The sequence below is a fragment of the Colletes gigas genome, unplaced genomic scaffold (assembly GCF_013123115.1).
Source record: "Colletes gigas isolate AHSC1104 unplaced genomic scaffold, ASM1312311v1 Colletes_gigas_Sc00005, whole genome shotgun sequence".
Lineage (NCBI taxonomy): Eukaryota > Metazoa > Arthropoda > Insecta > Hymenoptera > Colletidae > Colletes > Colletes gigas.
Genome location: NW_025106634.1, coordinates 3,854,494 through 3,881,029, shown reverse-complemented (window position 1 = coordinate 3,881,029; position 26,536 = coordinate 3,854,494). Strand labels below are relative to the sequence as shown.

General features: G+C 38.8%; 4 protein-coding genes across 6 annotated transcripts in view; 2 read left to right on the top strand and 2 right to left on the bottom strand.

Moving 5' to 3' along the window:
* LOC122395316 (serine/threonine-protein phosphatase 4 regulatory subunit 1-like) overlaps positions 1-3,104 on the bottom strand; it is a 141,581-nt gene extending 138,477 nt beyond the window's left edge. Inside the window, exon 1 of the mRNA XM_043392761.1 lies at positions 2,786-3,104. The gene's annotated coding sequence lies outside the window, so the exon portion shown is untranslated. The remainder of the gene's footprint in view (positions 1-2,785) is intronic.
* Positions 3,105-4,372: 1,268 nt separating this feature from the next.
* On the bottom strand, positions 4,373-7,711 carry LOC122395127 (RING finger and SPRY domain-containing protein 1-like). Its single transcript, XM_043392485.1, has 10 exons — positions 7,248-7,711; positions 6,962-7,127; positions 6,711-6,893; positions 6,555-6,621; positions 6,343-6,483; positions 6,139-6,254; positions 5,918-6,061; positions 5,614-5,831; positions 5,254-5,514; positions 4,373-4,938 (listed from the first exon to the last, which is right to left on the bottom strand). The coding sequence occupies exons 1-10, from the start codon at positions 7,448-7,450 to the stop codon at positions 4,851-4,853; spliced, it is 1,587 nt and encodes a 528-aa protein (XP_043248420.1). The 5' UTR covers positions 7,451-7,711; the 3' UTR covers positions 4,373-4,850.
* A 1,165-nt stretch (positions 7,712-8,876) lies between these two features.
* LOC122395410 (PAN2-PAN3 deadenylation complex subunit PAN3) lies at positions 8,877-13,755 on the top strand. The gene is made up of 9 exons (XM_043392955.1): positions 8,877-9,197; positions 10,258-10,521; positions 10,675-10,932; positions 11,014-11,389; positions 11,489-11,605; positions 11,670-11,909; positions 11,993-12,275; positions 12,522-12,876; positions 13,155-13,755. Exons 2-9 carry the CDS (start codon positions 10,444-10,446, stop codon positions 13,269-13,271), a joined length of 1,824 nt encoding a protein of 607 aa, XP_043248890.1. The 5' UTR covers positions 8,877-9,197; positions 10,258-10,443; the 3' UTR covers positions 13,272-13,755.
* A 3,443-nt stretch (positions 13,756-17,198) lies between these two features.
* LOC122395231 overlaps positions 17,199-26,536 on the top strand; it is a 46,521-nt gene continuing 37,183 nt past the window's right edge. For all 3 annotated transcript variants that reach the window (XM_043392656.1, XM_043392657.1, XM_043392655.1), the window contains exon 1: positions 17,199-17,542. The gene's annotated coding sequence lies outside the window, so the exon portion shown is untranslated. The remainder of the gene's footprint in view (positions 17,543-26,536) is intronic.

Below are 26,536 nucleotides of genomic sequence, written 5' to 3'. Positions count from 1 at the left end.
CGCAAACAGAATAGGGAGCAACGTACGCGCCAGTTAAAGAGATTGCTCTCTTTCTTCGCGACAAATGTTTCGCAAGGACTCGCAGAATTCGTAACCTGTTGGAGTTCGATCGATCGCGTCGCGTCTGCGTCGATGATCCTCCTCGTTGCCTCGCTCTTACGAAAATACGCGTCGAATACGTCGCGCGGTACACGAGTCGCAGACGAAAAGGGGGGCTGGACTACTTTTTAATCGGTTCAGTTATCCAGGCCACCGTTAAGGGCGTCTTCTACTTTTTAAACGGTAAAAAGGACCGCTTGTTCGCCGAATTTTTTTTCTCGAACGCCACGACGTCTGATTCAAACTTTCCACGCTTGTTCGTTCGCATCTCGAGAATATGCGTACAGGTAGCCCTCCTACAACACGGTTTCGCTCTAACACGATAAGAAAACTGCGAAAACCTTTGTACAACACTGGATAACATGATTTTAAAATAACGAACTATAGTTTACATGAAAAAATATAAACAAATTACAATTTATTAAATTAAGCTTGTGTTAAATTAAAATAATATTTTTTGGTTTTTTTTGTGCGTTATACATACATTTATATTTTTCATAAATATTAAGTTGCTTATGTGGAATTAAAAAAAAAGTTTTTAATAAGTTTTCGAAATGTAACCCCCCCTTTTGTACTGGCTTTGGGTCTCATATAACACGGTTTCACACAACGCATTTTCTAGGAACCTATCTACCGTGTTATAGAAGGGTTACCTGTATTTTTATTTCGTAAAGAAAAAAATAATTTTATGTTTCGTAAATAAGGTTCGCTGTATCTAGACGCGAGCACAAAGGGGTTAACTTCATTGTAATGTAAGTAGTTTTCAACCGCCACCGGTAGCCAATACACGGCCGTCCCAGATTGCTACCTCGAAGACCGAAATTCGAATCCTGCAAGAGGACGGTTCTCTCATACAATTTCTCGAATCGAGACGATAATAAAAGACAAATCTACCCGCTGTATAAATTGTAATAAAATACAGAAACAGAAGCGAGGAAGAAAATTGAAGGACTAACCTGGAAAATTGTTTAAACGACAACCGATAGACCGATGTTATCACGCGAGCAACTAAACGCCTGCTCCCGATCGTGGCTCCGCTTTCTAAGTTCAACATTCAAACAATGTCTGCCGCCTGTAAACTCGCTTCGACGTTCTAATAATTACACGTACGTTCGGTACTGCGAATTTGATCACCGAAACATCGTTCGTACACGTGAACTCTCGGGGGTTTCGTTCCAGTCAGCCTAGAATTACGAAGCGACTCGCAAATATGACGATATTGTCACGCGAATCAAAAGAAGGATTCATTGATACCCGAGAAACGTACGGCCCCCGCTGGCTGTCACAGCCAGTCACCGAATAATTTGCATAATCGCGACTGATTACTATCGTTTACCGTGGCTCCCGTGGCCATCCAGCCATATGTCGGACTTTGAAAAATTCAACGAACGTATCTCGCCGACGCGCGATCGCTGATTACCGTCACTTCGAAATGAATCAGCTTGTAATTCGAACTCATCCCGTTCCGCGAATCGTTTGTTTCCCGGTATCGTGATTCGATCGATATCGCCCGAAATGAATGACGGTCGCGAAAGTCGAACGAGAAAAAAAAAAAAATAATTCTACGTGCGCCGTGTCCGCGATCGGAAGTATGAATCAGGAAGCGGTGTGTCACGTGCTGCTTTTGCACGTCATCAAGTAGGATACGCGAGCCGTGAATCGTAAAGGATTACTCACGTAAAAGGAACCTGTACGAGGTTAACGATGAACGTATACTATCTGCTTTGATATTAAAAGAATGCATGGTCGAAGGTAAATTTGAAAGTGTCGGTCACCGGTGACCACCATGACAGTCACCGTGTCAACGTCACCCGAATTCGTGCGATCGATAAGAAATCGAACAAATTCTGTAAACTGATCGTCGTAACCGTGACTCGAGAATCGAAGGGCACAGACCCGAATGTTTTTCTATCTGCCAGCACCGAGAAATACAAGTGAGCCGAGCTGATAAACGACCTCTGGAATGTTAGATAAAACCAACTAGGGCCAACGAGTTGGTTGGCAGCGACAGTTGATGAGGGAATTTGTGTGTATAAGAGCAAGAAAGTAAAGGTAAATGCCCTACATTGGTAGATTGTCGATTTTATCGGTACGCAGGGTCCAGCGTGCGTCGATAAGTGTTGGCATAACATATTTTTGATCGACAAAAAAATAAAAAAATTCTAGACTTTGATATTTCGAATTCGTACCACGCTCGAATCTTCGATCTGAAGAAACATACGCGAAAAGGCTGTATCCTGAGTTAATAATCTGGTTTCGTTTTCTACACGGCAGATGGCACTAGCAAATAGATGGAAGTCGAAAGATCACTAACCCCGACAGGCGAATAACCGCGCATTAACTCTTTGTTTACTTCAGCCCTTCGAAATACTTTCACTACGTTCGATTTAATTAGTCTTTACGTTTCTGTGGGGTTTATATACACACTGTGGCCCTATATCCAACAATATACGAAGTAATGAAACGAAAGGAATGATGTTTTTCGTCGTACGTTAAATCAATATTTCGAAATTGTTCTCTTGAAAAAGTCTTACGTACGACGCAGTAAATATTTTCGTCCCCGTACAAAGAACCCACGTTCGATCGCCCAAATTAAACATATTAAAAGTTAATCAACGTATTCTCGCATTCTTCCACCAGATAAGATAGAAATAAATCTTGTGTATTAAGAAAATAATGTACGTACTCGTTAAACGTCATGGCATATCGTCAGGCATAGGTTAAGAACAGAGGTCGCAGTATATCCATTCAAGAAAGATTAGGAAGTATACGGTACTTCGATCGGTGGAACAAACTCACGGAAAGTACCGAAGAAAGATAGGAACAATACATGAGAACGTAAAGCGACCGCGTGACCTTTTTCTGTTTTCTCCCTTTTTTCAACCACGGTCGAGGTAAACACAGCGCGGCATGTTTTGTGGCGCCCCCTAACCGATAAAACGCCATCGAGACGATCTCGTGTCCCTTGCTCGCGCATGTGAGACTCACGGCGTGACATACGGGTTGCAGTCAAACTGCAACGTGACACCCGTTCAAAGGTGTCGGAACTACGCTGTCATGGATGGCAATATAGTTGATAAGCCGACCTAACCTCAAACACTTTCGAGATAGAACGTACTTAGACGAGCGTGAGTTTACGACCACGCCACCGCCACGCACGCCAGACACTGGCATGCTTCGATGGTGGGGCCACCGTGCCGAACGGCCGACCCCTTCCGCGCACATTTACAACCATCAAAAATGTATTTCCGTGTCAGTACTCACCCTCGTCTGAGTCGTCCAGGTCTTCTTTCTGGATGTAGGATGTATCTGAAACCCACAAACACCACGGGTTAGCTGAAAATCCCTCGTGTTTTTGGACAGCCTCGTTCGATCCACAGGCACTCACTCACCCGCCATGTTGCAACAAACTGCAACGCGCCCTCGTGGCCGTGCGTTTAACAATCTGAATCGAGATATCGTTTCTTTAATATTGTCCGCGTAGATATCGATATTGCCAATTTTAATTTTCGTTTCAACGGTTTCTTAAATTTTGAAAGTATAACGGTATGAAAGCTGCTCGACTGTTATACAAGAAAAATTCTCTATTTTTAATCGACAAGTGGGATTAAGTCACGAATAAAACATTGTATCCATCGGAATGTTTCTCAAGCCAACAAAATTTGTAAGTGAATTATTTTTCTGGTTGCTATTTGTAGGAATATTAATTAATACTGAAGAGATTGGAATCGAAATTACATATGCGATATAATGCGACAGATTTTAGTTTTATTTAGAATTTTCACAAAATTCTGAATTAGTTTTAAATAATTCTGAAATTTTGCTAATTAAACTGCAGAAAGGGAGTGCATATGAATAGTTTCTAAACTATTATAAAGCAATAAATCGTTTTCAGGTTACGAATACAAAATATATAGTTGTGACTTATATATTTAATACATAAATTGGTATCTTAAAAAATAAGAAAGGAAGTTGTGAATAAAAATCAACATAGTTCATAGAAAAGTTTTGCAAACTTATACATGTGATAACATTTTATGTCTTCACAGGAAAATAATATGAGCTTTATATATATATGATTTTTTTCAATATATACTACAAGATATTAATATTTTACAGTTCCCTAACATAAATCTTACATTATAGCACAAATTTAGTTACTTGCTTGTCAACATTGACAAGTATAGTTAACAATTAATGCAGACTTTCATAATTTAAGAGAGAAGAAGAAAAGAGTGAACCAGTCACAAACATTAAATTGGAAATATACAATATACATTTGTAGCAATTTAAATGTAAATTGCAGATACTATTTCTTTGAATGTCTACAATGTAAAAAAAATATTTAAATTTTATTTCGCTATTTTACTTTAGATATCTAAATCAATGCAAACTGTATGTAGACAAAACCTAGGGAAGGTAGTTTGCACAGCCAATAGACATATGATCATATTCTTTGTTGCTTTCAATTTATAGTATAATAATTTGGAAGCAACATTCAGAATAATACACATCAGAAATGTAATGTAATTCGATGCAACTTTATTATCTGTGATTGATTTGTAGTCCTTCTCACGATTTAAAATACTGTATTGTAAGAAAAGAAAAGCACAGAATAGTATAGTTATATTCAATACGTTACGCTTATGGCGTTCTGCAAGTGTGATTATCTTGTGACAGTTCCTGAGAATTGTGTAATGTGAAAAATGTAGAGGAAGAGTATTACGAAATGCTGGTATGCTTATGTTGTCTCATGAATTATCAAGAGCTACTTCTTCGATCGGAGCCCTGCACATTGGACACTCTAGCAGCTGATTTAAACACGTTTGGCAAAACCCTCTGAAAGAGTATTTATTTTTATATTCCATATCAACTACGCGTTTAGGTAATAAGATAACTGATCCTTGCTTAATGCAGTAAAGAATGCTTATCGGTACACGCGTCGCATCTACGTACATTTTAATATGTAATCAATTATATTATATTTTTAATGGTTTCTAACTATACTTCAATTTCCTTATGCTCGTATCAACGCTTTAAATATTGCTACTTAAGAAACAGGAACGTACGTTTTACATGAACATAGACATAATATGCTTGAAATTAAGACCAGGTAAAAAAAAGGATCAGGTGTAATAAACGTAGGTATATTACCTGTGATTGCATGGTAGTAATATTACTGAAGCTCTTTGGTCGAAACACAATGTACACGAATCTTCTCTAACGTTAAGTTTTGTTAGTTGATCTAAGTATATGTGTCTAGGAAGCACAACCTTATCCTCAGGCTTCAAAGAAGCATAATCATTGAATTTTTTATATTCACGATCAGTAGGAGGATATTTGAATGGTACATTTCCAAAATTGAAAAGACACTGTTGGAACGACATGAAACTGGCTGCTGCAAAAAATCCAGACCTGAAACATTTACGACGCGAATTGGTTATTTCAGTTATGTTAACATTAACAGTCCGATCGGATTATATTAACCATTTACAAGAACAAAAATACACATACTTTGCTGTATTGAAAACTTGAACACATGGTTTGAGCGGAACACCGTTTATAGAGAATATTATTTCCAATTTGTTCAAGTCTAATAAACAACCTAAAATATCACCGGGTTTCCAACGCCGCTTATCGTCGTATTTTTCACTTTTTGCATCATACCAGATCAGTCTGCGGCAGCCATCATAGGCCAAAGAATATTCATCATCACCTATACCACAACCTTCCTAAAATATCGAAATAAAATAACAAAAATCTATTTTTTCTGTCGGTGCCTGATTGTATAGGTTAGGATAAAAATGCGAAGTCTTACATGATTTAAAAACGTGCTATGTTTTGTGGCCCACCCAATTTGCATTACTCCTGTAGTTATTACAAGTGTCTCATAGTACCAAATGCCAGAATCTACTTGAAATGTGCATCTTACACTTTCAAATGAATATGCATCACATCGCGCCTATGATTTTAATAAGGACAGTGATAAACATACATAGATATTCCTTAATAAAACGCACAACATACAGAAAAACTTACTTCCAGACCATTGGGTGATATTTTCAGGTACTCGCTTACATCTTTTGTATTCAACATAACATTAATACCAGTCATATCAACTGAATCATGAGAATACTTTCTACCTTCTATTAAAACTGAAATAACATAGATATTTATATATTTTTCTCGTTTTACTGCTTAGATTCTTTATTATTGTATGTAGCATAAATTCGTGATGCTTACATAAGTTATCTAAACACCACTGTGCACAGAAACCTACTTGCCGGCGTACATAATGAGTTTCTGTTGCCCATTTTTCCAATTCTAAGAGTGGATTTGGATTTTCTGCCATTAAACGTTTTTTGATTGTTATTTTATTTTCGCCTGTCAACATGTAAAAGTAATATAATTCGCGGTAGATTAATATCATTAAAGCGAGTATGGTTAATACTTACTTGTTTGTGCAAACTTTTCTAAAGCTATCAGTGAATATAATGCAACGTAAGGATCAACATCTTCTCTCTGAAATTAAATGTAAAATTAAATTAAATTGAAATGGATGTTTAACAAATACTCTTCTTACTTATCATAATTATGGTTATAAAACATACAAGATTTGAGATGAGATAGTCCAGGGTTATATCAGATAATATTGCAACACTCCTTGGCCCAGCTAATTTTTCTGCTATACAACCCAATACCACACATATATTACATTGTTGAGTTGCACTAGTTTGTACATTTCCTTGTATTTGTGATGATTGAAACATATGTGACAATCTTAAAACTAATTCCTAAGAAATTAAAATAATTATATAATGCATTTACATGTAATCATTAAAATGCAAAAATGTAATTGTACCTTTGAAGGTAGTGGACACTCATCTAACAGAAGTGTAATGAGTGAAGGACCTAATGGGTTACACATGGGAATAACATTAACCATTGAACTAACTACTCGTATCCATCCATCTTCGTTATCAGCAATTGCATGTAACTTTAACAATGCGCGTGGTGGTTCTTGCCCACTGAACATACATATTTGAACATTATTTAATAGTAGAAAAATTTTAAACACTCTAAATAATAAATCTAATAACACATGTATGTACTTGTACATACAAGAGTTTAAAATTCATGTTACTCACTTATCAACAAAGAAATCAATAACTTCTATTGTCTCAAGTACCAATTTATCAATGTTAGATGAAGTTGGAAACTTAAATGTTGTAGCAGTTACATCGTTAGATGCACTTGATTCCGATAACACTGAATTTTCCGCATTTGCATCATTATGTCCACTATATACCTCATGTTCTTCTGGTGTTTCTTTACACAAACAATTCCCCATTCCCACAACTTTATAACAATACTTTCAAAGGCTTTGTATCATATATATTTTCTGATATTTGCACAATTAAGTGACATGTGTACTATTTACTATTATACATTCAATATAATTAAAAGCAATTTGTCTTAAAAAAAAACAATATTATCATACACTCTAATTTACATATGTATGTAGAGCCATACACATTAGAATTCAACATAAATAGTAAGCTTTATTGCAGTACATATTAAAAATATATCATAAAAAAAACATGCTTTGTTTAACATACTTAAACAAATCTATTTTTCACATTCTCGTTTTTCTTTTCATTCCTTTCAAATGCATAGATAAATGTAATTTCCCTCAAAAATATATAGCATTTAATAATCAGCTTACAGTCAAAATTTTGAATTTGTTAAAATAGACTATCTGTAAATGGGGAATAATTAATGACAATCTCTTAAACAATTTACTAGGTCATGTATGTGAATATTATATACTTGCTTGAGAGCTGTCATTTGGTTATGTTTTTAAAAGAGCCAAAGGCTGCCGTTTCGGTCTTCATCAACTTTTTCGAATCACGTATTTCATGTTGTAATTTGGTATATCATATCCACATTACTTTTATTGGGAGAAAAATAAAAATTCAAATGTAAGTACACGCTTTGAATCGTACTTTTTAGGTTATGTTCGCAATAATCTTCAAAACAGTAATCTCAGCATAACAGGATATGCACATTATATGTACCGTCCATAGATGACTTGTTGGCTAGACATCTACAAACCGAACAGCACAGGGGTAAGGAGAGTAGGTCGCACTATGGTTCTATCCTACTCTGTCTCGATACATTTCGCTCGCGTTCTTTGTCACGCGACGGAATTGTCTCAGCCAATAATGACAACGCGTGTGAGGACAGGCGTCGCTATTACGCTACGGCCAATCAGCGTGCCTAACCAACAAGTTATCTTTGTATGGTACTATCTTTTGCGTAAAGTGCTTAATCTTAAATCATACATAAGATAAACCTTTGTACGTCAGCATATCTTTTTGATTTTGCAATTGTTTAATTATCATTATAAATGTTAAAATATTTCATTAATATATCCTTTAATTACGTCTCAAATATTCAGGCAAATTTTCTTACATGAATTTGCGTAACACAAGTCTCCTACTAACTCACACTTGATTAATAAATTTTATTAGATTGATAAGTGTGCTTCAGAGACAGATAAACTGCAGAAGTATTGTGGAACAACACTGATAAAAATATACAAAATAAATTCTTTAAGATATATTTTACACGACTATGGCTAAGATCGTATACATGTACATTCATACATAATAATAATGAAAATAATTCCAATTGATTACTATCCTTATATACGTAATAATTCGTAAGTGCTATTAATAATACAAATATGAAAATCGAGGAACATTAATTTGAAGCATGGCCGCCATATCGAAGGGTAATCTGCTTTAAAACGATAACGTATATCGAAAGAGTCGAAATCGCAAGCTAGTCGCGGTCCGTCTGGTACTTAGCGCGTTCGAAAGGTAAATATACAAGTCGCGTCTAGCGCGCCCGGAGACAAGCCGTGGCAGAGAGACAGCTGCTCCGATCGAAGGACATGAATAGGAGGGCGGAAGGGAGAGAGGAAGAAAGAGAAAAATACGAGGCCGAAGCAAAGGGAGAACACCATAAACATACAAGATTGGATTGGTTCTGCTTTCTCCTTTGTCTGCTGGATGGAAACATGTTATAACACGGTCAGACTGCTACTAAATCGCCCTCTAATTGTCTTTACTCGTTGCTCGCGTTTACCATCACGTATCGCAAACATATCGAAGAGATCGGAATTTTGGCGCCGTACACCGACGCGACATCAGTGACAGCGTAAATGGTTATGTTAACGCGGCGTACTTTTTGTACGCATTTCGTCGTACACGTACTCGTATTTTTTATTCTCTCGATCATCTGTCCTGCTTCGTTGCACAATCGTTTAGATTATTTTTTCCATCGAATTCGCGCACACAGTGAATAATTCCTCGTCGCCAGTAACGTGGAGCCAAGGTTATATCCTGTGCGTCTTTTTCGCTGTATTGTCAAAATCAGCTGCCATTACTATAGCGTACGATTCCACTTGTACTTCTCGGTTTTCCTTTCCTTTTCCCTTTGTGTTTTCATTTTTTTTTTAACTGAAACCGCACTTCTTGTTAACGAAATTTCATTCAGAATCGACGAATCTTGTTATTTTTGCCGCTCGCAAAGGCGTACGCGGCAAGTTATTTTTCTTCGTTCAGACCGAGCGGTACATTTCGTCAAATTCACATTTTACAAATGCTAGTAGACGCAGACTAGATGTAGAATAGATTAAATGAAATCGGAGTATTTGTATGCATTTTGTAAACGAATCATATTTTGTTTTTAATTCATATTGTTCTCATATTGTTTTATTTCCTGATAACATTCAGATTTTTTAAACGTTTTGAAACAATGCAATCAAATAGAATACAAACAATACTATTAATTGTACTCAACTTGTATATTATTGGTTAGATTTAATGTAATGATATTTCTCTTTTTAATTTTCTTGAAGTTTTTTACAAATTGTATACAATTACTCAAATTTTATACATAGTTTGCTATTAATGAGTAGTTGAAAATTATATTACTAGTAACACTTAAGAGATAATTGTAATATGTAGTATTATGAATTCTAGTTTGAGACAAATTTACTTTGCGACGATTGCTGTAGTCTATTGTTAATCTTTATCTTTTTATTATTAGCTTTCGTCTTCACTCATGTATCTATAAGATGTGTTACAGGATTTGGAGTTCGATATCGCATCGGGTATCTATATTATAACAAAAGCAAACAGTTGTGGTAGAGCACATTTGTTAATTACAATTGAGAGAAGCAGGTGCAAAGGGATTTACGTCAGGGAGGAAAATAGAAAAGAGTAGAAGTGAGGGTTAAGCGTGATAGCGGTAAATGCAGTGGTTGAAGGAGAAATGGACCCATCAATGTTTGTTGCGTACACCACTCAAACAAACGGCGTTCCACTGGAGTCCAAGCTTGCTACCTACATGGTAGTGTACTACTCATCTGCAATTTATTTGAGGAGAGTCAAATCTTAGTAAAAGTTTCCATTTTATATCATCTAATTAGATATAGTCTCTAATCAAATATAATGGAGAACAACAACATGACACATAATTACTTTATTATGTATTTTTCGATAGAATCGTCAAAGCCCAGGGGTAACTCTAAGTACCACCGCCATTACAAAACATTTGTCGAATCTTTCTCTGGATTCGCAGAAAAAGGTAACTGCCAGTCCAGAATTTGTACCTGGAAGGAGTCTAACTAGTAGCAACAGCAGTTCTCCAAATCTTTTCAATAATTCTTATCATTCGCAAGAGAATGTGGGCGGTACTACTTATTTTTACCTTGGGAATGCCGCGACCGATACTGTTGGTGCCGAGGAAGGAACTGAAACTGTAAGCAAGCTTAACAATAGTTAATACAAGTTCGCTTTAGTTTTTGTTCCTTAAACGACTAATAACGTTTTTTATCGATAGATTGTAAATGTGGGAGCAGGTCAGGTAGGCTATGTGTATCCAGGTACACCTGCGCATCTTCAGCCAGTGAAACCAGTGAAACCTCCATCGTCTAATAGCTCTTCTGCTCCTTCTACACCGCCTCCTCAAGCGACACCTAGCTTTTTTGTCAGTGAAAGTTTGCGAATCGACATTCTTCAAAAAAATGCATTAACATTAGCGCAACCTGATGTAGTACGATTCCCCGACTTACCAAACGAGGTAGATAATTATCACGAGCTGTGTCCACTAGAACCAATCCATAAACCTGCCTCAACGATGCTTGGATATCAAACGTCAACGTACAAAGCTACTAGCATTAAAAGCGGTACGCGTTATTGTTTACGTCGTATACATGGTGAGTTTCTTTTATTTTTTTTACTATCAATGTGCAACGCAGTTACACGGGGAGATTCGAGAACTGATACTGAAATAAGGACATTTCATATGTTCTTAGATTTCAGACTTGCTAACACGAAATGTATGGTGCTGGTAGATATGTGGAAACGATTGTCGCATACCAATTTGGTACAGTTGAGAGAAGTTTTTACTACCAAGGCTTTTGGTGACCATTGTCTGTATTAATATACTAGAAAATACAGTAAATTTACTTTTATAAAACAATTTCATTATTACAGCCATGGTGTTTGTTTATGATTATCATCCTGGTTCGGAAACGCTACTAAATAAACATTTCTCAGCTACTGAATTAAATGGGTATACGGATCCATTTTCTTCAGATCCCAATGCTCCCCGACCTTATAGTCATACTAAAAACACCATTTTGAGACAACAACATAGCAGTATGCTACCAGAGAGTGTCATATGGAGCTATATAATTCAACTCACTGCCGCGCTTCGTGTTATACACGCTGCTGGTTCGTATACTTCAATAATATGTTTAGTTGCCTTCAGATTTACAAGATATATTATTGAACGGTGTTACAATTGTGTTAAATAGGTTTGGCATATAGATGTTTGGACCCCACAAAAGTGTTGCTCACATCTCGTACAAGACTTCGTCTAAGTTGCGTGGCCATACCGGACGTTGTTACATTCGATGGAAACGCAGCAAATCCACTCTCGCTTATACCACATTATCAACAGGAAGATTTAATCGCTCTAGGAAAGTTGGTGTTGGCTTTAGCATGTCGCAGTCTCCTTGCCGTCCATCGCGACAACATGCAAGCCTCCCTCGAGCTCGTCGCGCGTTCCTACTCCACGGATCTTCGAAATCTCATTCTGTTCGTATACATTTTACCTTTACTATACAGTATCTTTTGCTAAAAATGAATCATACTAATTTGGCGCGTTTTATACGTGCTGTTATTTTTTTTCATTGTTTTTTTCGCTCAGTTACACGTCAGTGTTGTTTAATTCGGTACGCACGAGTTAGTTTTTTAATAGAGAAGCAACACTTTTGATGGAAGGGAAAGAAGTAACATAGTTGATACGTTACTTTGTCCTCATATAGAAATACCATTTTATAGGTATTTACTTTCAAATCAAGCTCGAAGAAGTGTAACTGATCTCATGCCAATGATAGGAGCACGATTTTATACACAATTAGACGCGGCTCTGCTACGATCGGACGTGTTGGAGAATGAACTTGCCAAGGAGTTGGAAAATGGGAGATTATTTAAGTTACTTGTAAAATTGGCCACTATTAACGAAAGACCTGATCTTAATATGGAACCTACGTGGGCAGAGACGGGTGACCGATACATGCTCAAATTGTTTAGGGATTATGTTTTCCACCAGGTAGCAGCTGATGGAAGGCCGTGGTTGGATATGGCACATGTTGTATCTTGTTTAAATAAGTTGGATTCAGGTTCTCAGGATAAGGTATATTCTTTTCCCGGACCATATTACTCATATTTTAGCAATGTGCACTGGCTTCAAAAAAATTTGTTCATACTACTAGAAATGTGTAGGCGCGCTTCGACTTCCGATTGATAGAATGCAGTTGGACGTGCAAGCTGATTGGCTGATGACTTCAGTACATTTGTCGCAGTATGAACAAGGTTTTTTTGAAACCAGTGTATGTACATATAAAATACTTGTTCGTGTTTTAGGTTATCTCGTAATATGTATTTTCGAATATTTTTTTTATAATCTTATAGATATGTTTGATGTCACGAGATGAACAAAGTGTATTAGTAGTAAGTTATGCAGAATTACGGCAATGCTTGGAAACCTCATTTGGAGAACTGGTACAATCTGCAAAAGATGCTGTCTAAGTCTGTGTCCCTTTCTTCTTTTTTTTTTCATCAATCGACCAGACAGTACATACTCCGAACCATAAATGTGATATCACCACTTAGCGGTACTATCATTTTAATCTTTATCAAGACATAGGAGAGTGAGATTCGTCCCGAAAAATAAAGTTCGGCGATAAAGAACTAGTACGTGATCCAGTTTGTAAGCATGATTTCAAGTTGAATCATTAGATATGTGCAGAATGCATTCTGGCACTGCCATTTGAATGTAATATATGTGTACAAGGGGATCATGTGATGATACAAACTAGAAGAGTGTTTGAATTTTGCTGCGGAAGCTATTAAGGTACTATACCGAAATGAAATAAGTGTACACAACTTAATAATGCAATGAAGTCTTAAGAGATCTTAAGAACAACACCTAAACACAATTGGTGTATAGGATAGACCTTAGTTTTTAGGATACAGCTGGTAAGCATTAATTTTGAAATAAATGTTTATTTTTGAAAGCAATCTTAATTAACGTTGTAATTATTTCAAAGCATCGTTCACTACCGAAAATCCATTGTACACCCGTGTAATAATTTATTTCCATGTATCTTTTTTTAGTGCCTGTACACGATTCCAAGCTAATTCTTACGTTAAAAACGTAACGAGAAAGGTGTCGACCCAACAAAGAAAATCTCTCGAAATATTATTTGAAAACAGTCGACGTACTCGATGTTCATAAGAATCTTCTGCTTCGTCTGTTTCAGTATATCCAGTCGCCGATCTGTAGATTCGGTTCTTGAACTGTCCTATCTCCATTCCCTACCACTCTCCTCCTCTCTTCGACTGCTGTCCGCAATCACTCAAACTTGATCTCATTTCCTTCGCACAATTGCACGATCACAGTACAGACAGACTTTTGCGCACACATATACACACTTTCGGATGGTATCGCGGACATGGTCGCCGCTATAGTGTTTTCTGCATAAACTTAATCATAAAACTGTTCACGCGTTTCCAACACCCCGGGTACCGTAGATAAACTGTGTTAAACAATGACCTTTCTACGATCAGGGTAGGTTAATTAATTTTGGGTTTTACAGGTAAGAAATGGACTTTGTTTAGAATTTTTACTTTTATTCTTCATTTGTTTCTTCATTTATTCTTAAAACGATCTGAAATACAAGGTAAAGTAAAAGATTGTTCGATCGTAAGTCACAATATCCTTCGCGATATTGGTCGCATTTTTAATGCCTTATACCGACGCCTATGCATTTATCCTACGTACGTCCTGCGGATCGAATAAGTGTTTAACATATACGTGTATACGTCGCTGACCGTGGAGTCGAAATAAAAGGCATATCAGACATCTGTTTCTGTCCAAGACACGTAGACCGACGCGGCTCGACCCGTCGTTCTCCACGTAATTGTCTTAATGCCGACGTGATTTACTCCCCCGCGCCGATGTCACTTCTGACAATCACTCCCCATGCACGTATCAACCGCGTACACGTAGCATGATCGCGTGTAAGTCTTCATTTTATTCGACGTCAACCCGCTAACCCAGAGACGTCACGCGAACGATATTTTGCATCGTTTTCGCTGGCAATAAATCGTTCGCGATACCAATTTCAACAATCCCGGGGTCGCAATCGTTTTTTCAATTGGGGTCCAAACCTTCGACACGCATTGTAGTCGCCATTGGTAACTTTTTCCCGCCAAATGAAATGTTTACTTAACCCCTTCGGGCATCCAAGTAATAAATTTAATTAAAAACTCATCAAACTTTCATCGTTCGATTAGTTTCGAATAATTCGTATTTCATCCATGTTAATGCTAATGGACACATCAAAGTCTACCTAGGAAGCCTTGTTTTAGACGCAGCTAGATTTTTATCGACATAGATTTCAGAGTTCTCGGGTCAAAATTTTCTGCAACGAGCTGACTTTGTCAACGGCCATCTGGTGGTGAATATAAGTAACGTCGTTTTTTATTTAACCTAAACAATCTATCCGACGAATACGATCGAAATGGTTCGAGACACGACTATAACAGGATCGCGAGATCCTGTTTTCCTTTAAATCCAGTTCAGCCGGTCGTTAAGAAACTTCGAATGCTCTGGTGCAGCGAACCCTTGCGCAAGCGATTTTTCTTCCGATCGTCCCACGATCGTGGAACAGGATTGCGCGGAAGGTCGGACGAAAGCGCAGTCGTCGGTGTATGCGTTGAAAAGAGATCGGTCGGTATGCTCCCTGCGCGAAAAACCGCTTCTGGCGGGCAATTAAGGAACCAGCAAATGTATATGACCCGAGCTCCGCGGAGGAAGAAGGTCTAGCTTCTTCTATGCGTTCCAAGAAAAACGAGCTACCTTTGAGACGTGATCGCGCAATATATGGCGTATGCGAGCGACCGTCTCGTTAACTGGTTGGTCTCCGCCAAGCCCCTCCGCCACTTTCGGGAAGTCGAAGTATTCGCGGGGAAAAAATTTTACCAGAATACACTTATCGGGATCGTGGCCCGAATAGAACCACGGACAAGACCGTTGGTCGATGTTTGAGGTTTGTTAACGGACTTTTTCCCCCGTTACGGTTATCTCGTGCACGCTCTGGCATCGTATACCATGTTTTGCATTCGATTCGTTCGAATCGATATTCTTGCATACTCGCAGTCGTAGTTTAATCGCTACGTTGCGGAGATTAATCGTTCGCTAGATACGGGAAAGACAAGTTGGCGGATAATGTACACGTACGTGCCGCAGGAAATTTATGCGATCGTGTTTGTAACACGGTAGACGTAGGAAATGCGAGGTTTGTTAACGTATTTACGAAGATTAAATGCAGTTTGATTGACGTTTTGACTTTCTCTATTCTTCTATTGAATAAAAGTATGACTGGTTTAGTTCATTGTTTCTCGAACATCACGGGACACGTATGTATCTTGTGCGCCAAGATACTCGTAATCTTTTTAGCCTGAACGGTAAAAACGAGAACATAACGTGAAGCATGTCGGTAAAAACAGTCACGAAGCACAGTAGCATAAATTACGTTCCCTAATTTGAATCTTGTTTCGGCCATATTTCTTGCTCGGCATTCGTAAAACGCTCGCTCGAGAATGGATCATCGTTCGTATTTTATACTACTCAACCGTCTGCTATCCGTTACGGTGTCTTTACTGTTTCCCGCGGATATCGATTCTCGTACGCGTTCCTTACAGTATATACGATATTTACTTAAATCCTCCATTCGCCTCTAATGGTAACATTGTTTTTGTACGCGTTTGCTTCTACGGTTAATCTTCGTAAACGATCGTCAAACAACAACGCTGGAACCTGTAATAATTACACATATCTTTCCAGTGGACACTGATCCATATTTACTCTTTGGATTACCCTTGTTTAATCCTGCCCAGCTTCCTTTCTCTATCTCCACTACTTACAGCTTAACACCGCAGTTACAAACGATTAGCAACATAATCCTGAGATAATATTTATTATTCCAACTGACTACGGATGAAATTATTCCAATAGAAACGCACCAAATAAAGTATTTTTCGTTTATTTAGCTACCGAATGTGAATGCTAGTATGGAAAGGTATGTTACGTGGCATATTCTGTATTCGACGATGAAGCCAAGTAAAAGTATTCTGGGGCTTGCATAGCTTCGTTGTTTGATACAAATACAATGCCATATTTGAGTAATTCTGTCCCGTAATTTTGTCCACAGTGTACATTCCGTTCATCCCTGACTGCGAGGAGACCGAGAGCCAACGATGCAAATTAGCGACCCGCTACAGGTACGTTTGAAAATATCCTTCGGCGCAGTAGAGCGTTGGGGGGACGCTGGTAGCGGCAACCCCGCGCGCGACTCGCGCGGGACGTTGCTGCTGCGTGGACTCGGAGGGATGGTAGAGTGGCACAGAGAGAGGAAGAGGCTGTGGAGAGCGGGTAGAGCGGTAGTAGTTCTGGCAGCAGCAACACGTAGTAGACGGTAGCACCGCGACGAGGACGCACACGGCTCGTACACGTTGGCTAGTACTCGGTAGACTCGGTTCAAGCCACAGTTACTCGGTCCGGTGGCGCAGTCGCGTTACGCGTATAATATTTTTTCGTATCTCCGACCGCTACCAGAGCATAGTCACCACTACACCACCACCACCACCACTACACCATCGTCGCCCGTTACCACCACCTGCATCGTCGAGCGTGTCACACACGCGTAACGTCAGCAGGACCGCCGAGCATCGCGAGTTGCCCCTGGAAGATAAGTTGCAGAATCCAAGGTTTCCCATCCACGAGACAGCGCGAGGTAAGCAACGTCGTTCGTCAGATATTCTTCTCCCCCCTTACGAAAACGATCGTCGATCCTCGCCGCGAAAATGGTGGCCTTTTACGCGACTAGTTTCCACGCGGAGGCGATCGCGCGTCAGTTGACGAAAACGCGAACGAACGTTCCTGGAGCCCCATCGCGGTTCGTTCTACGCGCTCTCCGTGTATTCCCATCGATTTTCCACGGCAAGACCCGCCCTGTAATTTACCGTCCTCTCTTTCTCCCTGTCTGTCCCCCCCTCCTATCTCTATCACTTGAAGGTCTATATTTCGGAATCGAATATTGTCGCGATTTAAGCAGATACGAGGTACGCGATGCTTCCTTCGAAACGCGACCATAATGCACCCTCGTTCACGGAGGACGCGTTTACGGGATCCTTTTTTCAGCTGGCGCGCGTGTGTTTTGCCGTCGACGATCGATGGACTCTATCGGCTTCTCTCTTTCACCCTCTATCGCTGAATCGTGGCTGGATGTTTTCGTTCTAAACGCGATACGTTCGCTAGACGACCTCCCGATGGACCGCGCGTCTTACGTATCGATTCTCGATGGAATAGGGAGATCGAAGTCCGATCACGGTCGAGCGTACTTACCAGAGATTTTTTCCACGCAGTCGACCAAAAATCCCAGGCATTTGTACCCGTTATGTTTCTTTGAAACGATTCTCTTTTGCCACGACTATTCGCGGTTTTTTCACAGACTTCTTTTCGAGGGAAATTGAGCGTCTATGAAGACGAATCAAAATAATTTATACAAATGCTTTATGTTTCAAAGAAATTAAATCTATTATTAGTCGATACAAGCACGTCTAGAAAAAAGAACTTTCTTTTATTTTAATTGCTACTAATAGTAGAGGTACTTCCTATGGTTCTTAATGTTCTTTATTTATGACACGTTCGATATTTTTTCATTTTTTCTTTACTTGCATCAGCCGTTGTTTTGCTTGTGGAGGATTAGGAGACTCTGCTTCTCGAATTACAGCAGACGAACTCTATGAAAGAATTCGTCGTAAGAAACTTTGCCAACTTGCATGCGTATCGAGCGGTATAAAGTACATGAGTAATTTGAGGTTATATGAGAGGGATCGAATTTATAGTCGAGATTGGTTGTAACTGTTAATCTGGATAAATAAGATTATTTTCGTTTTAGTTATTTCTCTCTCGTTTTAATCCTTCTGTCAAAAAGATCCTTAGAAAATTTGAATATCTGAGTAGGCACAATGAAGCATTGAGGAGAAAGAGTATCGTTATTGCGAATATGGTATTATGAATGCATTTTGATAGGACGTTCGCTATTTGTATGGTATTCCTTCTTCAATGCCCCCTTGTATTCGAGAGGACGAAATCGACTTACTATGGTTCGAGTTTGAGAGGGAATCGTGTTATCGCTAAACTCGCGTCAAAAAGGAAATATTTATTTTATACCTAGATGACGTGTCTAAAACGTCGAAGTCGTACCTCGGTATATTCTTGAAAATCAACCTATCAATTTTATACAGGGTGTTCGGCCACTCCTGGAAGATTCTAGAAGTCAAAATAAGACGAAAATCAAGAATATCAATCTCTTGACTGAGGCTTCATTAAAGAGTTATTAAAAAATTTCAAATCGTTCTAAAAAAATTATTTTCGATTGCAGGGGTAAATTACAATCATTTTTGGTCAATAAACATAACCCCGAAATCCTACCCACTTTCTAGAAAAAAATTCAGTATGGATGGAACTTTAAACGTTAATAACTTTTTAACGAAGTCTCCATCAACAAATTCGAATTAGAAACTAGCTCAACATAAATTAAAATCTTGAATCGTTGAAACGATGTATTTTAATAATAACTGATCCAAGAAACAGCAGCTTTCAAGAAAATATCTCAGCAGTATATTTAATGAGAATGCTACTTCAAGAACACCTTATTCCATAAAAAAGTTACTATACGTATACAGTTCACGCACATTTACATGTAAGTACACACACACACACGCCGCCCATACGCGCCTCTCGCCTTTTTACACAACAAGGTCTGCTTCGATATGAAAAGTGTAATACACGTTTATCGCATGGGCTTCGTGAGAGCGATGTTTAACGATTTTTCGAGCTGCATGCGTCACCCCCCTTCACGTTCGTGTTAATTCATTAAAGGATCGAGTAGGCGGTGTGATGTTGCAACAACCCTTTGAAGCAAACGCACGGGAAAAACATGTCGATACCGGGGCACCGATCATCATTTCTGTTCTCCTCGCGCCGAGTAAATTCAGTTCGCCGTTCCGGGGGCAAAACGAGAACAACTAAAGCGATTAGTAACAGTAGCGACGTAGTAGTTCGTTACATACTCTTGCTTTTTTGGGCGCAAAACGCGACCGTGTAACTCTGTACACGGGACACGCTAGGAATCGCGCGGCGTTGGGAATATTTATTTTTTCAAGTTTCCAACCGCGCGTCGTGCACCGCGAAGGTTTTCAGCCGGCTTCGATAGAGGGCACTGACAATAGACTCGCGTAGCTGAATTAACATTCAGAGGGTTGGTAATTAGACGGAACAAGCATGTCTGTTGCACCGAGCGATACCCGTTCGGTGAAAATAGCTTGAGAAACAATGGGCTTCGATAATTGTTTACTAGTCTATTGTATAGTTTGTTTGCGAGAATCGCGAAAACAGGAATAGAGTGTGACGATACAGTGGAAACAATTAGAGGATAACCTATTCAAATGACTGGTAGCTTCGAACGTTGTAACGTGCTTTGTATGTTAAATGTCTGGTCAATGCCAAAATATCTAGCATTTTGTTTCGGTTTGTTTCTACTTTGTTCGTTCGAACGAGGAGTACCTACGTTTCTAATTTGTATTCCGTTTTGGTAGTCGATGCTTGGAATGTGTTTCCATGTCGCGTTTGTTGGCTGTGCAACTAAATGCGTTGGATTTCTCGTGACTCGTTTTTAGCCACGAATAATATCGGTATTTTAGATGTATCGCAGTCACAAACTCTTTTGAGTTTGCCTTTGCTTGTTCCTCGTATCGCGAACCCTCGTTTGCTTTGGCCGCCGAAGCGGAACGAGCTTCGGCACAGAAGCCATCATTACGCATATGGAGGCGCATCGTATTTATAAACTGTAGTTTTTTTCAGTTCGCGTTTACGTTCTAGCGCGAACGATTCGTTTCTCTTTCTTACGATCCGTGTTCCTCTTTATCTTGTTGGAGTCGCGCAAAAACGAGTATTGGGTTTCAGGTAACGTCGGGATTAACGCGAAACACGAGGCCGGGGACTGCGTCGGTTGGAAAAAGCATATCTCTGCGCGAACGATACCGCGAGTAAAATTAACGCCAATGGGGAGAAAAAAGGTTCGACGCGCCTTCGCCCATCGCTGGCGAATTAAGTTACGCGAGAGCAATTTGATGGAAAATTGTGTGCAATATTTGCCATTGCCGTGGCGGAATCGTATTACGCGGCATAGGGAGAGAGAAAGAGGTGAATCCCCTGCAACACGTGAGGCAATTCGTAACGTCGAGTTTTATCGTGTCGAAAAAGGTTTCACGATGACACTGTGACACGCATATCTTTCACGAGATCTCGAGAGACTTGTGCTCGCCCACGGGGAACCGTCTCGATTTTCTTTCGCCGGCGTTACACGAATAACCGGATAGCTTGATGTATGACTCTCGAAGCACGAGTGACACTCATTTCGTGATTTCCTGCTTATCGTGCCGTCTACGTTTATTCTTAGCCCCTATCGACGCCCGGGCGTCTTTGATACGAATTAAGAATTCAGTGCAATCGTACATTGATGTTGGTCCGTGGTACGAAGCCTGACAATTTTTAATTTGTTGCTCCCTTACAGGAAGATTGAATAACAAGTACGTTTTAAAATAAAAATATATGCGTTCTCTTTAATAAATATCCGAATATTGCTAAAGGTTATGATACACTTGGACCTAGGGGATCCGAACACGATTATTACACGGAAATTAAATGAGCTGTGCAAACAATAATGTCACAGGCTCGTAAGTCAACTTTGTAAGAGTTAGGAAAATACCAGTTCGGTATAATAACCCAATTCTCCGCAGTAGGAAAAGTAATTTCTCCTGGGTCCCCAGAACCCATGTGTACCAGTCACGGCAGTGTTTTCCAAAGTGGTGGTCACGACCCGCAGGGGCAGGAGGCGTGAAAGGAAATTTTTAGTTCAGACAAACGTGGACAGTTTCAAATATTTCTTTCTATTAATTCTGTTGTTAGAAAATAAATATTCTTGTTAATGTATATAAATTTTTGTTGAAGAGAATCGACAGGTAAGATCGAAAACGTTCTGGATATGATTAATAAATACTTAATTGGCTATACGACCTTATTTTATTTGTAGACAAGCTATATAGTAATATATTTGCAACGATTATTCGATTTAACAGTTATTCGTTCGATGTGAAACATGATCTTGATTATATAATATAGTTTGTAATTTTTATTAAACATGGAGCACATTAACATTTGTGTATTTTTCATGTTTTATTCGACATTTTTATTTAAATATGAATTTTATTAAAGTTCTGCCTGTACTGAATTTTTTTCTCGAAAATACGCAGAATTTCGGGGGTATGCCTATTGACCAAAAATGATTGTGTTTGACCCCCACAGCTGAAAATAATTTTTTCAGAACGATTTGAAAAAATTTTTTTCGTCGAAAAATTTCACACCTATTCGAATTTTTTTCTCGAAAATGGGTAGGATTTTGGGGGTGTGTGTAATGACCAAAAATGATTGCAATTGACCCCCACAGCCGAAAATAATTTTTCCAGAACGATTTGAAACTTCTCAATTTTGTCGAAAAATTTCACACCTCGAATTTTTTTCTCGAAAATGCGCAGAATTTCGGAGGTATGCCTATTAACCAAAAATGATTGTAATTGACCCCTGCAACCGAAAATAATTTTTCCAGAACGATTCGAAATTTTTGAATTTAATTGTTAATAACTATTTAACGAAGCCTCAGTCGAGAAATTGATATTCCTGATTTTCGTCTTATTTCGGCATCTAGAATCTCCTATTAAAATTTTTCCCACGGGTGACCGAACACCATGTGTATTTCGAATGAAGAAAATGAGTCGTAATCAAACTAGGTCGGATAAATAACATTTTCTGGACTACGAGCGTCTTACGAATTTAAATGTATTTAAACGTATTATCGCCCTATACCCGTGTCACATTTCCCTCTTTAATCAACTCTAATTCACGCTGTACATCTGGCGACATAGTTGTCACTAATTTGCTGGCGTCTCGCGTTCGCATTGCATTGGTAAATTGTCATCAAGACGTATCGAGCATAGGTTTGCAATCGAATCGATCGCCAGAATATACAGGATGAGTTGTGAATCGATCACTGCGATATTTAGACCGGTAGCGATAGTTCAACAATATGAATGTTCCAAACAAAAGTCCATTAGTATCAAATGAAAAATTTATTGACGTGGAAAAGCTTTCATACATATATTTTAAATGGAATGTATACCTTGTATAGTGAGTGTTGTAATAACAATTGTTAGGAATTAAATTATGTGTTAACAGTTAATTTGATAATTCTTCAAGAATAAATTAATTATCTTAGGGCCAAAGAATTTACTCTTGTTATGTACCTTGAGGGTATGTGGAAAAAATATATGATGCTATTTTAAAAGTACGAAGTAGCTCTAATAACTTTTACGGAGAAAGAATACAGTTAAAGGTTTTTTATTACACTAATAAATTCGTTACTCGATATCAATGATCATTTTTTTTCCTTTTTTTTTAACTATGGGAACCAACTCAAATATCGTGGCGATCGATTCATGACTCACCCCGTGTATACCTCTGTATACCGCACAACACACGTACAATAGAATCTGCTCGACTGGTCACGTTTCTATTGAAAAAGCTCATCTATGATACGTTCGTAGTTTGACTCGAACCATGCTCTGCAAGTAAAAAATGGAGAACGGAGGGAAAAAGCTCGATAAATCAAGGTAAAAATGTTGACATAACGGCCGCGTAAAGCAGTGATATTTGAAATTCGTATTTTATGTTATCTTCTCTGTTAAAACGAAAAAAGTGGAAGTAAAACGGGAGATTGGACGGGAAAATACACATAAACTTTTACTTTACGAGAATTCAATGCGAAATGATAACTTTTTCATCGTTTAATTTCTTTTTTTTTATTTTATATATTTTACAGTTTATCATTGTTATGTTGTGACGGTAACGGCGAAAGTAGTACAAGATTCTGGTTGCGTAACGATTTTAAATTTCACAAGTATACGGAATATCTAACGACGTTCTCGTTCGCTTATACATACAACAGAGGAACATAAATCTTCCCTTTCCGACTTTTCTAAATGAATTCTGGGCATTCGTTGAACTTTTGAACCATTCCGATAGTTCGGAACGTGGATCATCTCACTTGCTTAGTCACGTCAGACGTCTTCCGATAAGGACTCCGGGTGTCGACTTTCGGCGGTGCCTAACCTAAAAAAAAGAAAGCCCTTTGTTCGAAGAGCCAGATAATTTCAACTCTCGTTTCAATGGACAAAATTTTGTCCATTCGTAAAAAACAACGAAGCGTGTAACCGAGTAAACCTTTTTTTTTTCTTTCTGGTTCGATAGGAAGGTTTATTTGGGAGACACCTATGGATAGCGCCTAACCCCTCTGAATTTCAATGTCGAAGTTCCCGTAGATATTCACGATAAACTTTCCCGCCTTAACATCGATTTTTATTCTACCCGAGGGACGTGCCAAAGCGATTTTCAAGGGGAAAAAAAGTCACGCTGAAACCGTCGTTTCAACATCCGGTTACGCTCGTCGTATATCGTTCCAAGTGTCGATTACCTCTGACACCGCGGTGCGTCGGTTTCCGGTTGGCTTGGTCGATAATTTATCGACCGCGCGTGCTAATGAATTCGATCCGTGAAACGTGCTTTATCGGGGGCTCTCTCGCCGGTCGTAACCGTTTGTCCAGCGAGAAACCAATTTGCGACGATTCGAAACTTCTTCGGGCGTAACCTCACCCTCCCCCCTCCCGTTCTCTTCTGTTTTTCCTGGCGAGCCCGTTTCCCTCCCGTTTGGCAACAAATTTATTTGCGTCGACGGAAACACGTCCGAGCATCGACGATCCCGAGTGTTTGCGAAGTAAATCATTGAACGCCACCAGAAACGTTCTAACCGGGCGCGTCGCATAGGCGGTAGGCGTCACATAAAGCAGAAAATGCGGTTTCGGTTTGCGGGATATATATCGTATGCAAATGTCCCCACAGTTTACACCCGTTCCGTTCCTCCTTTTTCCTTTATAATAGACGCCTTAGCTTCCTGCTCCTTTCTCGACAGGAAAATGTATTCGTTCTGTCCGGGGTTTTAAGCGAGCATTACCACCACCCCCCTCTCGCCTTTCCCTCTCTTTGCACAATATATACGAGCCGCGCCAAAATACGCGGTTTAACTTGAAAGGCGTAGGTGATTCGTCTTGAAACTAATAAGTCGAAGATATAAGACGAAAATACATATCCGCTTGTGAGAGCAACGGGGGCTTTCTAGGAAATTAATTTTTAATTATGACTGGAATATAGGCTCGTATACAAGGTGCTCGGCCACCTCTGGGAAAAACTTTAATGGCAGATTCTAGAGGCCAAAATAAGACAAAAATCAAGAATACCAATTTGCTGATGGAGGTTTGGTTAAAAAGTTATTAACGTTTAAAGTTCCGACCGTACTGAATTTTTTTCTCGAAAATGCGCAGGATTTTTGGGGTATGTTTATTCACCAAAAATAATTGTAATTGACCCCCGCAACCGAAAATAATTTTTCTAGAACGATTTGAAACTTTTCAATTTTGTCCAAAAATTTCATACCTTCTCGAATTTTTTTCTCGAAAGTGCGTAGGATTTCGGGGGTATGTCTATTCACCAAAAATAATTGTAATTGACCTCCCCAACCAAAAATAATTTTTTCAGAATGATTTGAAATTTTTTAATTTCTCCCATTAAAATTTTTCCCCGGGGTGGTTGAACACCCTGTATAAAAATATAATTCGAACAAACGTTTGCTTTTTACGTTCAATTTATTATTGAACGAAATACTTCGAAGCGTTTGACGTTTCAAATAATTTACGCTGGTCCGCTTCATAAACAATATATAAAATTAATGTACCATGCAATAAAATACAACGGGGGTGGTTAAAGTGTCAAGCTTCCGGAAGCTGCAGTCACGAATAGTAATTTGTAAAGAGTCGCATTGAATATTCAAGCAGGTGAAATTCGATATTTAATCTATCGATGAAAAAATAATTTTATTGGATTTTCTCTCCATATTAATGAACGTCAGTATTAACAATAAATTCTTTCAACGTTAATCAGTTTCTGCTGTGCGCTTCTTATTTGGCGAAATATACATTTTAAGAACCTATTTATCCTGTCCCGACTACCTAACCTAAAATCCTGTCTAAAATATTTTCAAGATTTGCTCGCAGACGGCAATTTGTCCTGGGAAATTTTATTCCGCTCGTTCGATTTAATTTTTCAACAAGAATTGCCCCCTTTCGGATTTTATCCTCTATTTTCAGGCGTGTTGTGTAACACGTGTAATATACGAGCAAAACGTTTTCCACGCTGCCGGTTTAACCTCCTTTTTTGAATTATCTTACGAGAACGGGGTCCATTCCGTAAAACGTTTCGGAATTTTGTCAACAAGACGGTTTGCGGAAACGGCTGATATATTTTTCAGTTTCGTTCGCGTGGAAATGGGCATTTCATGAATTTCAGAATTTTGATGCAAAGCAGCGCGAGTGCTACTCTTCAAGCTATTCACGATCGCAGTTATCAAAGGAGCACTTAACCTATTAAGTACTACAGGCGTACCGGTACGTTTGTTATTCCATCCGTGAGGCGGCCTATGAACATGTCGCTACGTTTCCGGTTTTCCTGCATCGTGCACGCGCTACTAGCGGTTTAATGGCTGTTGTAATACAAGGCA

Excerpts from the sequence above, each read along its gene's own strand:
- LOC122395127 (XM_043392485.1), bottom strand. The coding sequence starts at position 7,450 with ATGGGGAATTGTTTGTGTAAAGAAACACCAGAAGAACATGAGGTATAT. Across the intron at positions 7,128-7,247 it reads ATTGATTTCTTTGTTGATAA|TGGGCAAGAACCACCACGCG; the intron begins GTGAGTAACATG and ends ATGTATGTTCAG. Across the intron at positions 6,062-6,138 it reads TATCACCCAATGGTCTGGAA|GCGCGATGTGATGCATATTC; the intron begins GTAAGTTTTTCT and ends TTAAAATCATAG.
- LOC122395410 (XM_043392955.1), top strand. The coding sequence starts at position 10,444 with ATGGACCCATCAATGTTTGTTGCGTACACCACTCAAACAAACGGCGTT. Across the intron at positions 11,390-11,488 it reads TTGTTTACGTCGTATACATG|ATTTCAGACTTGCTAACACG; the intron begins GTGAGTTTCTTT and ends ATATGTTCTTAG. Across the intron at positions 11,606-11,669 it reads CAAGGCTTTTGGTGACCATT|CCATGGTGTTTGTTTATGAT; the intron begins GTCTGTATTAAT and ends TCATTATTACAG.